The sequence below is a fragment of the Poecilia formosa genome, unplaced genomic scaffold (genome assembly GCF_000485575.1).
Source record: "Poecilia formosa unplaced genomic scaffold, Poecilia_formosa-5.1.2 Scaffold187, whole genome shotgun sequence".
Taxonomy (NCBI): domain Eukaryota; kingdom Metazoa; phylum Chordata; class Actinopteri; order Cyprinodontiformes; family Poeciliidae; genus Poecilia; species Poecilia formosa.
The window spans coordinates 261,493-273,289 of record NW_006800126.1 but is presented as its reverse complement, the minus strand read 5'-3'; the positions used below and the strand labels follow the sequence as shown (position 1 = coordinate 273,289).

General features: G+C 36.8%; 1 protein-coding gene across 6 annotated transcripts in view; it reads right to left on the bottom strand.

The window, feature by feature from the left end:
- Positions 1 to 405: 405 nt before the first annotated feature.
- Positions 406 to 11,797, bottom strand: part of cep128 (centrosomal protein 128) — a 54,188-nt gene continuing 42,796 nt past the window's right edge. For 4 of the 6 annotated variants that reach the window (XM_007566137.2, XM_016678684.1, XM_016678685.1 and 1 more), the window contains 4 exons: positions 5,940 to 6,017; positions 5,672 to 5,785; positions 2,054 to 2,162; positions 406 to 1,038 (listed from right to left, as the gene is read on the bottom strand). In XM_007566137.2, coding sequence (XP_007566199.1) covers positions 965 to 1,038; positions 2,054 to 2,162; positions 5,672 to 5,785; positions 5,940 to 6,017 — 375 coding nt within the window. In that variant the 3' untranslated portion in view covers positions 406 to 964. Of the gene's footprint in view, positions 1,039 to 1,440; positions 1,889 to 2,053; positions 2,163 to 5,671; positions 5,786 to 5,939; positions 6,018 to 11,797 lie in introns of those variants that run through there. The other 2 variants (XM_007566138.2, XM_007566139.2) reach the window with 2 other exon arrangements.

Sequence of the window (11,797 nt, the reverse complement as noted above, 5' to 3'; positions counted from 1 at the left end):
CTGACATTTCTCCTTTCTTCTCTTAACTGGAAAAATCTCCATCTAAATCTTAATTTTATAACCTAAAATTTGAGCTGGTGTCACTGATTTTGTTTTATGCAGCAATGTCGGCACTTGATAATCAAAATGTAACACTTTTTTAAAACTTGTGTTATCTGCTGCATTGTGCTTGGATATGAATATTGCCATCACTAGCAACATGGAGCAATAAAAAAATAGCAAAAATAGTTTAATATTGTCAATGTTATTTTTAACAAATGTAAAATAAGGGGTAATGATTTTAACTTAATTCCTGACAGATATTAGTAAAAAATGTACTTTGACAACTTATGGTAATAAATGCTTAAAATATAAGTTTTATTTAATAAATGTAAGGTTAAAAACAAAGAACATTTAAAAGCAAAGACATTTTATAAAATACATATTAGAAACTGTGACCTTACTTCGCAGTGCATTTGTGGAACAATTCATAAAAACAGACATCTGTGCTCGTTTCCTTAAATATATACTGCATCACACAAAAATGAATAAATGGTCAAACATTTCATGATGAACACAGTACAAGAAGTTAGGAAAAACAACTGCAGCTTGTTGAAAAGGCACCAGAGTTTTGTTGGTCGCTCAAAAGTTTTAGCACAAACACATTGGCATGATGACAGATGACAACAGCGACACGTGTAACAGTAAAATATATTTTGGCCTCAAGCTTTATAAATATTTTAAATACAGGTTCTTTTAAATGACATCAAAAGTCTTCACAGTTATGCTTCTCTCACAGCGAAAAGACAAGCCGCTAGTCCTTCAGTGTTTAAGAAATGTCTCTAACGTTCCTGAGGTACTTGGAGGGGGATTAGCGTTGAACCGGGGACCTCTTCCCACAGCGGAGCAGGTTGTGGGTGAGCATCAAGTGGCAAGAGATGCTGAGGTTTGTAGAGATCTGCATAAAGGTTTGGTCATCCCTGAACTAATGCGTGAGAGGTCGAGACCCCTCGCCTTGGGCATCATCCAGGTCTGTGGCGGTCAGGCGTCGGGGAGGGGCTGCGGCAGGGAGGAATAAATAACGACAAGCCAAACGTAAACAGACATGCTCAGTATTTTAGTGCTTGATGAGGGTTCTGCTCCGTCTTCTGAAAGTTGTCATGCGTGTTTACCCGTTATCCACGCTTTCTCACTCACAAAGTAGGCAATTTTAAAAGGTAGCATGGAAATATCAGTAAAAACCTGTCAGTTTTGATAACAGTTGGGTCTTTTCCAGGTGTGTTAAGTTGTGCCATACACTGCAAAAACTAAGTCTTACCAAGTACTTTTGGTCTGGTTTCGAATGTAGATGTCTTAATATGCTTCAAATAGTCAAAATAACTTACAAGTAACCTCTCAGCAAGAAGTAGAAGCTTGTTTTAAGTCAATAATTCCTTAATATTGTTGATAAAAACATCCCAGTTCCACTGGCAGATCATTTTATTTACAGCAAGACATTTTTCCCAAATGTTACCAGTTAGAAAAATGGGATAATCAATTACTGCAACACTAATTATATGTCAAGGTAAATGTGAGTCTTTGCATTTTTTGGAATATAAAAATCTTCAGATTTGTGGTTGTGGAAGAAGTAAGAAGCTGCAGACAGGCACTTTATCTGATTTTTGTGATACATATTTAAATATTTAATCTTTAAGCAAGAAGTAGCAAAACTAAATGTTGAAATCTACATGTTAACATCTTCTCATACGTTTAGAGAAGGAGGCGAGGTCCTTCTGCAGGGAGCGTCCATGTTTTCAAACAGATTTCCTAAAACCTGCTGCATTCACGCCGCACTGTTTTGACACACTCAAATCCAGCTGGACTTAAGTTTTTCAGCGTGCTGCCCTCTACTCGACTTGGCTTGGGAAAACTGAAGAGAATAAATATCCTTATGAGATCCGAGAAAGGGCTGAGAAATGAATGTGCAGGTGGAAAAGATGGGAAATTTAAAATCTGATTACAAAAGGAAAAGATTAAAAGGAGGAAAGAGAGCTATGATCAAAAGGTTCCCAGCAAGAAAGGGATGCACACTCACAGAGACAGTCAGGCCTCACTGTGCTGCTCAGGAATGTGCTGGGGCCTTTGATGGAAGAAGAAAGAGCAGCTAGTCTCAGACTCCTGGAGGTGGCATCTAACTTTGCTTCCTGGAAATATAAAAAGATGGAAGAAGAAAAAAAACTTTGTGGGGAAAAACAAAAAAAGACTGTCATTATGAGGCATAAATAGTGGGGCAACTTTATCTGCTGGGTACCTGAAATAACTATTTTTTAAGGCCAAACTTCAGTCGCTTTCTCACAGCTGGAAATCAGAGGCAAGGCTAATGGAGCTTTTATTGAAACTGTCACAAAGATGTGTGTGTGTGTGATCACTGCAGGTCAGACTCCAGGCTTGTGCAACTGCTGCATTTCAAAAATTTTGTTCGATAATGTTATTTGCTTATCTGGTGGCAAATTGAATGAACAGACAGTCAAAAATGAAACAAAGTTTGTAAGGAAATTGAAATCTGGGATCAACACAATTTGATCTAAAAAAAAAAACAAAAAAGCAAAAGGGTAATTTTTTTTGACTTTGTTGGGCTTCTAAAGCAATTAATATGTTTTTATGTTTAGTAATGTCGATACACAGCAAAAACACAACATGAAGACTAAAGGAAATCAAACCCACTGTGTAGTTTTTGTTTTTGCTTAAGTGTACATCTGGACAAAATCAGATTAATTTTAAGGCTTTTAATGATTTATTTGAACTTTTTTTTCACCAGTTGGGTTTATAAAAACAAATATAATTTCAATATATTTTTTAAAAACATGAACTCGAAGCACAAGTAAATTTTTTTCTGAATAATTCACACAATGTCAAAATGATTAATGCAGGCTCCAATAAATATACTTTCTTAGCTATATTTGATTAAATGGCAGTTAGGCAGAAACTACACTCTTTTTTGTAGCGCTCAACAAGTTCTTGGTGTAATTTTAATTGCATATTTGAGTACTCATTTTATCTCAAGTGGTACAGCCCATTTTAATTCGTTGGTTTTCCCAGTACGGTCCTGGCTTTTAAGTATAGCTCGCAAATTTTCAATAGGGTCAAGACGAGTTGTTTTAAAAAGCTACTGTTTGTCTGATTTAATTCCAAAAAACTGTTCTGATGTACGTTTATATTCATGCTTTGTTTTCCTAAAGTGGATGAAGACAGTTTAATTAGCAGTCCGTCTTCCTCTTCTCACGTTCTTTTTTTTTTAAATTCCCCTATTAACTTTAACTTGAAGTTAGCATTAGCTTCTGCTAAACACTGTGCTGGCATAGCGCTTTAGCGTCAGTGACACTAATGTTCATTACTACTGCTTTAGGGTTAATACAACTAACGTTTTGCAGTGGTACGGACCTCTGATATTTTTTTTTAATCTGAGGCAGACAGTTTTGCTGTTCCAACAGCACAATAATCCCAAATACACATAAAAATAGATTTAGCACGCTAACATTAGCCTTCTGGAAGGGCCCTCAACCCAAATAATAATCTAAAAATCTATGGCAGGAAACTAACTTTTTTAAGTAAGCTCTATTCATTCTTATCAGACGATCAAATTATCCCACCAAAAGTAATACATACATTTACAAAACTGTAATTATTAGGGCCTATTACTATAGAAAATACAAAATTGAAATTAGTGCAACAAATTCTTCAAGAAAGTCTGTTTTATTACTAGTCCACCCTGAAATAAAGTAAAATTCAAATGAATCATTAAAAGCCCCAAGTTACCATTCTTGCTGATGATGTGAGCATATAAGCATCTGACTGGAACTGTACATAGATTACAGATCAACAATTGAACCTGTGAACGTTTTCTTCCACCTGTTTTTGTTTAAACAAACCACAAGTGAGCAGCAGTCATTAAGCTGATGCAAATGTCACTTATCACTTATCATGGGAGTCATTAAGCAAAGTGAGAGGTAATCTAGAAGAGCAAAACCACTTATAGAGTGACTGCACGACTATTTAGAGGAGGTTGCAAACTGCTGATAGCAATCAGCTGTCAACAGTGATGTCTTAATGGCTCCCCCGACTGTTTTTCCAGCAAAGAACATAAATGGGGCAATTAACGGAGACTGGTAATCGTTAGGTTTCATTTGAACGTCCACATGCGCTGCTGCGCACTCGGACCTTCTACGAGACATTACTGCCACCTGAAATTATTCATTTATTCATAGAACTTGTAAATGAGGTGCGGTACATGCAGTAGCTTGTGTGTGGGTGAGTTATTCATGAAAATGCTGTCAGAGTTAGAAAATCCTTATCCAAACTGCCGCTATTCGAACAAAGCAGTGCTATTAGGTGGACCTGGATAAAGGGCGGTGTTGGTGAGAAGCCCAGTTTTTTAAAAGGAATTAAACATTTCACTCTGTGTGTGTGCGTGTGCGTGTGCATGTGTGTGTGTGTTCTTGTTTATGTGACCTCCCGGACCTTTTCAGATCAACAGGCCTTATTGGGACAAAACATTTGATTCCCTGATTAAACTGGACATCAACAAACATCAAGGTGCAGAAATGACTGTAAATAAAATACAACAATCCATTTTCAAAAGCAGAGCTGTCCAAGCTTAGCCATATGGAATTTCAAGATGAAAGTAACTGAAGGACATAAAAATCAGATTTAAAAAATAAAATAAAATAGAAATGCGGAAATACATCCATCATTCCATCCCCCCATAAAATCAACTAAACATGATGTTTTCATGAAATGAACAAAGTGGTATGATTGGTGAAGAGATCGCTAAATCACATCAATACGAAAAATAAAAATGCTGTATTAAAAAAAGGCGTCCAGTTTTCTACATTTTCTACAATGTGATTAATTAAAATAACTAGGATTCTACCTATAATTTTCCATTTTATGAAAAATGTAATTTGTAAAAATCTTGCCACAAAAAATTTTCTTTAAAAAGTGTACCTATATACTAAACAAACACCTGTTTTGATGAGCCAAATTTGGATCGAGGGCCACATAAAACCATTCTAAGGGCCACAAATTGGACACCCCTAGTCTATACTCCCATAGCCATGGGGGGAATCAAATTTTGTCAAGGACAACTAGTCAGGTAAGAACCCTGTCCCTATCACCAATGGTTACTGGCCCATAGACAAAGAAGACTGGACAAATTGCAAATGAGACCGAGTCCTCTTGAGAAAGGTGGAGATTTCCCTGCTTTCTGCAACAAAATCCTCCAGGAGCAACGTGAAAAAAGGTCGACACCCTTGGGAACGTTTTATACAGCAGAAACTGACAGAAACACAAATCTAAAGAGACAGCAGGGATCAATCCAGAGGTGTAAAGGTAAACAGTTTTCAGTTTTATAGCCTGAACTACTGAGGGATTTTACAGACAGAACTATTAACTCACTGAATGTCCTGTTATTATTAACAATTAGTTAGCAGCTCTTCCGTCTGTTGAGCTGTCTTGATCCAAACTGTTTAAAGATCCAGGGTTCCCAGGACAATAAACCAAGGCCTTCTTTGGTAAGCAGTTCTGATAAACACTTCTCTGATTTCCACATTTCTAGTCAGCTTTTTGGGACAAATGGCATTATTTAAATGAATCGAAGTCAATGCAACAGCTTAAAGACATAAATACAAATGTGTGTGTCTATATTGTGTCCTACTCTGTACTCTTGGATTTTGCGTTTGGACTCGTCCAGCTGGTCCTGCAGGTCCCGGACGATCTCTTTGTATCTACCACACCGCTGCTCTACAAACGCCATCTGCTGCCGTGATTCCTGAACAAACCGAACAGAGGCTGTTGTCACAACCAAGCAGACGTGAGACTCGGCTGTTTCCAACCAAGCGGAGCTTCCTAAAGCCTCAGCAGTGCTGAGCACTGAATTCAAAACAGTTAGAAAAAAGATCCGCATGGACCTGATATCAACCCACCTCCAAATCTTTGAAGTCGTCTAGCAGACAATGTTTTTCTGGAACCGACTCCAAGTGCTCCAGTGCTATTCTCGTGTTCTATCCACAGGCACACACACAAACACATATATATGTATATAAAATCAGTCTAACAGGGAGGGAGTTCAAGGAAACATAATCCACTTATCTCATATTGGAATCTGAATCTTGTAATTAAAAGATAAGAACTGCAATGCTTCAGAACTTGTCTAAAATTGATTACATTTTTTAACTTCCCATACATTGCATATAACTCTGTTACTTAATGATACCTTCAAGGTACATAAGGTACGGAAGAAAATCTAGAAATTAAAAATAAGTGCAAGCATAACCAAGAAAAACCTGAAAAAAAGAGTAGCGAGGATGGAATAATCAAACAGCGTGAAATGAGATTGTTCAAGGTTCACATTAAAACAAGATAACTTCTGACAGCTGCACACTCTGATGAGATATTTATGGGTGTTTCAGCTCTGCAGAGTCAACTGGCAGCTTTATAAAAACAGACAAAGTCTAAAGCAGATTCTGTTAGCTGTACGGTTGCCTAGATTTCATGCCTTCCTATTTTACAGTTTCATATGTTATTAGACATTTTGGAAAGATTAACTGCTGTAATAGAAAATTTCATTTTCAGTCTTATTTCATTTTGGAAGGAACTGATGATACTTTTTACAATTTATTTACGGATTACATCTGCTTTGTTTTTGTATTTCTGCAAGATGTGTTTGTCCATTAAATAAGTTTACAGATAATGTTTAGATGTTTCCACAGTTGTGATAGCAGAAGAGACCTGAAGGCATCTTGGGTAAAATGCTTGATCTGGTAATTGTCTTAAAGGACCGATGTGTGGAATGTAGTTTGTACCCTGTTTGACCTGAACCCATGACTAACTGACAAAGAAGAATTAGAAGTTTCTCCTGAAATCCTTATCAGCTCTCTTTCCTGCCATAAAATCATCCCCTCCAGGAGGTGAGGGGATAGTTCATAGGGTGGGGGTGAGGATTGTCTCTGTGGTCCATCTGGTAGTAGAGATAAGATCAGACTTTGGGTGGGTTTTTGTCTTGCTGTGACTATATAACGATGTGATGTGTGTTGTTCAGGGCTCTTCTCCTGACTGCGCTCAGTGAGATGGGTCTTCGAACACTTTTGCCTTCGAATAAAGAAACTTAAAGACAAAGATTAATCTTTCTCTTATTACTGAAACAGCTTCTCATTCTTTGATAATGAAATTTCCATAACACTGCTTTAAAAGAACTTGAAAAGTTATGCACATGGAAAACTTTAGACTATATGCAGATGTTTATCCAGGGAGTTTTTAGGTATTCAAAAGTAAAGAATAGTTTTATTTTCTTTAGCTATAGCAACTTTAACTAGTAAATCACTATCATTCTACAAAATATAATCATTTTGTCTCTAGTGTACCAAAATGTGCTTCACCTCTGACTTCTTTAGACTGCCTCTCAGAAACAAGATTTGCCTATCAAAAAGATTCGAAGCCGTCTAATCCGTATATTTCCTGGCTTTCTGAATATCAGCATTTGTTGTTTTCATATTTTGTCAAAACAAATAGAAAACTTTGATTTGAATGCTTCGGTCATTCAATATCAACAGTCTGCTACAAAAGAGAAATTGCTCCCCATTGTGGACAGAAAAGATTGATAGACAAAATCAAATTTCAGCATCAAGATTTCTTAACGGGTTGGACAATAGATGTTCTTGTTTTCTTATCTGTGATGCTATTAAAGTTCATCAAAATGGTTAAACTCACAGTTTGCATATCTAATTTAGATTTCTAAATACTTGAAGTAACTTTGGAAAAACTATGGGGTAACAATTAGGCCTGTTTCAATAAGCAATAAATCAATTAATCGCATGAGAAATTAAAATAAACTCAACTTATGTGATTTATAGTTGTTCTCTTTTCTCTTTCTTTCTCCTAAAAACTGGATGACAAAAGTCTACAGTCTGGTGATTTGCTCTCAACTAGGTCTTTTTTTATGAAGGGCATAATTCATTTCATTTGTTGTTTCTGTTATTTTGTTAATATATGTTGGATATTTAAAATATCTTCCAGTTCCACTGTTAAATGTTCATTATAATTCAAAGTTTATTGATCTTTGAGATTGTGTTCTTGCATTATTATGGCATTAGCATTATAATATTACTTGAAAATGGTCTCAAAACAATGTTATCGTTTATCACAATAACTTCTGGAACAATTTGTCATCCAGCAAAATAACAAGTAAACTAATGTTACCAATGTAACAATTTGGACCAATACTGATATCCAGTATTATTTTTCTTACCGATATTTACATGTATTGTATGTAGTATATTATATTATTTCCCTACCCTTTCGACATTGAAAAAACAACCACACCATTGGCATTGCTTTTCTGCTTCAGTTAAGCACTCCTCAGTCTTGCGCTGCATCACTGTCACATGGCTAAACAAAAACCACATGACACAACCTCCTCCAGAAATACAAATGGCACCAAGATGAAAATAAAACATTTGTTAACATCAGCCTAGTTTTAGTAATCAAGCCAATACCAAGATGTTAAAAAATGACTAACATCTGCTGATAACAATGTTAATGGTGATATATCATGTATCCCTCCTATGGGGGTTTATTAATAGGGGCTGCAACAGAGGAAAGCCTAGAGGTTGGTAGTTAGAAAATAACCTTATGAGACAGGACAGGAAGTGCATCCATTTTAGCTCAGATGCTGTTTACTTTCTGAGAATGAGTCTGGGCTTCTGCTCCAGGTTTTGTCAACTCTCTTGGCCAGAAAGATTTGCCAGCTACTCACCAAAGAGCTGTCTAACCAGGGAGTTCACTCTGAGGCTGGAAGGATGTGCAATATTTATTTCTATTGGAATTCTAAATATTAAGCATTCTGAAAAAAACTATCCTGCTTAGAGACTGAGACGTTTTGGTAAATAAAACAATGCAATCAAATTTTAACCAAGTTGATCCAGGCCAGGTTAGTCTGATTAGGTGCATTGTCTCATCTCAGCTTGAGCTGGCTGGTCAGTCAATCATCTTTTCCCCATGCTTCATCATATCCCATCCCTGACTCTGCTCTCAAAAGGACTCACAAGTCAGAGTTTTTGCCACATCCGTTAGATAGCTGCTCAGAAAAATATTCTACTATTTTTCAGCACCATTTGTTTACTCTTTTCAGAGAACTGAGAATTTCAAAATGCATGAGAATATCACCATCTGGAACCAGTGTAGATCTCACATTCTCTGAGATATTGCAAGCAAAGGAGGGAACAATGATACATTTGTAGTCACTGCATCTGGGCAAGCTAAAGAGCCATATTTGGTTTAATCTAGTGTTAACCTAATACGTTTTTTTTTTTTACAATTCTTGGTCAGAATAATGAAGTATTTCCATAGGAGTAAGAATAAATATATTGAAGATCAACTGTTACACGTTGCTTTACACTACAATGTCTTTAAATGCGAGACTGCCAAACTGGGTATAGAGGATGGGACTGGTGAGAAATATCAGGCATTCCTACTTTTGAGGTTTTAAATCAGATTTCTTTTTGTTGTAATTTAGAACTTTTAACTTTTGACTGAAGTAAAACACAATGCAGTTAAAATACAACCTCCAACCAAAAAGCAATGACAATGAATGGAGACTTTTACTTTTCTCTTTTTGACAAGCAGAACCAGCCAGTGTCCTTGTTCTGTTACACTACAGTTATGTGACGATGTGCTATTTGGAAACCTCAGTATATACAGGGATGATACGAGTTTTCAAAAATTTGAAAATTACTGCATCAGTCTTAGTTAAACAGTGACGGATTTGTCAGGCCCACTGTTGGGTCTCGACAAGATTCTTACCAATTTCCCAAAAATGGGTCTTTCGGATACTAGTATTTGCTGCAAACAATTTTTAGACCTGACACTCCATATTTTATTCTCCATTTGTCTGCCTTTGCTCATTTTCAGACGATCCAGTACAAAACTACAATCAGTACAGAAAATAGACAAAAAGAAAGCTGAAAAAGCAGAATAAGCTTAACCCCTTAACTGTCACCACTAAAACACTTACCAATGGGTCCATGAGGACACCAGCATCCTCATGGACCCATTTATACCTACTGAAAACCTTGAAAGTAAAAACACCAGATCATTGGAAGAAAAACATAAGGAACAAAATTAGAACATCTTTTTTTAGAGGTGTTCTAACATTAGGTGTAGGGTTAGATGTAGATGATTCATAATTAAGAATCATCTACATCTACAGTCAGGCAGAACAACAGTATCCTTATTTCCCTAATGGATAACATTTGTCAAAGGGAAACCCCAAATATAATTTCTGCTTTTAAATGGGACTGATTAGATTGTGGCAGAATATTTGATTATTTTACAGAAATTCAACTTTACAGTGACTTTGTAGTAATAACAGGACCTGTACCATGACAGAAATGAAGACAATTGAATATGTAGCAATGCTCTCTACAGACTTAACCCCTAGTGCTGAGCATATTTGTACATAAAGCAAAACAGAAGTGAGCCAATGGTGAGGAGGACTAACGTCGTCTATCCAACAAGCAATACATTTTCAATTATCCATGATTAACACAAAAAACCTAGCTAGTTAGTAGTAGCCCCAACTGTCTTGAGTCACACAATGCAACGAAGATGTCTGCGCGCCACTCGAACTTTTGCCTGACAGAACAAAAATAAATACTACACAGAATAGACTAGATTAAATAGTCCTGCCACGACAAATTTAGGAGCTGGGATGAACATATAAGGCCAACTTAGACTATTTTTTTAAAATGAGTTTAAGACATTTTAAAGCCTTACTTTTATATGCACAATCGTAAGACTTTTTGGGACGTTTTAAGGATGTGCGGACACCTTGAAAGCACGATGACAAACTGTATACTACCTGGTCGATTCAAAATGCAATCAAGGATTTTTGTCTCAACTCACTCATCGCAACCCTATGTTTACATCAGCAGAGATCTGGCTATGCTGCTATATTCACACCTCTTCAGTTAGCTTCAGAAATCGCCCTGTTCCTACTCAGGGTTGGTGTGATTAAGCAGCAAAAGGAAGCTGGCTGTTAGGAGGCATCACCGACTGTCACGCTGAATGGCACACTGACATATTAGTAAGATTTGCTGGGTGATTCTAGCAGCTGGGCTGAGTGGAGAACAGGTCGATGTGTCCCCGCTGCCGGCAGAAAATGCGGGAGTTGATGGAGGTCCGAGACTTCTCCTATTCCGTCTTGTAGCAGTGAACTGAAGGCTGAAGCTGACAAGCGTGGTGTATAATTGTGACAGATGGGTCGCTGTGTGTTAGACAGGTTCCTACACTAATTTATTAATTTATTTTTAGGGCTGTTAAAGGTGCTCGGGTCAATGCAACCTTTGATCAGCGCAAACGAATTCCTATCTGACATTTAATTGCTGATTAAGGATGTCGGCAGTGATCATTAATAGTGCAGATGGTAGAATTGATACCATATTGTCAGCAAGGCTCACTTCTGGGCACCATCAGCAAGACTTGTAATGATTAACGGAGCCTCTGAGCCTCAACTAAAACAATCATTTCTTACCCTGGGTTAGTCTTCATGGGCAGTCAAATAAATAAATCTTTAGGGTTACTACGTAGTTTTCAAAATATGGAATTTCCTTCCAGCATTTTCAATATCAGTATAGAAAAAATAGAGAAAATATGAAAATCTAACTTTCTAAAATAAATGGACTAAGTTTCAGATTGATTATACTGTCCAGCTGAATGCAGCTACACCTGCTGGGATTCATTTTGAAGTCATTTTCTATGGATCATAAGTTAACAGGCTGATTTTGGT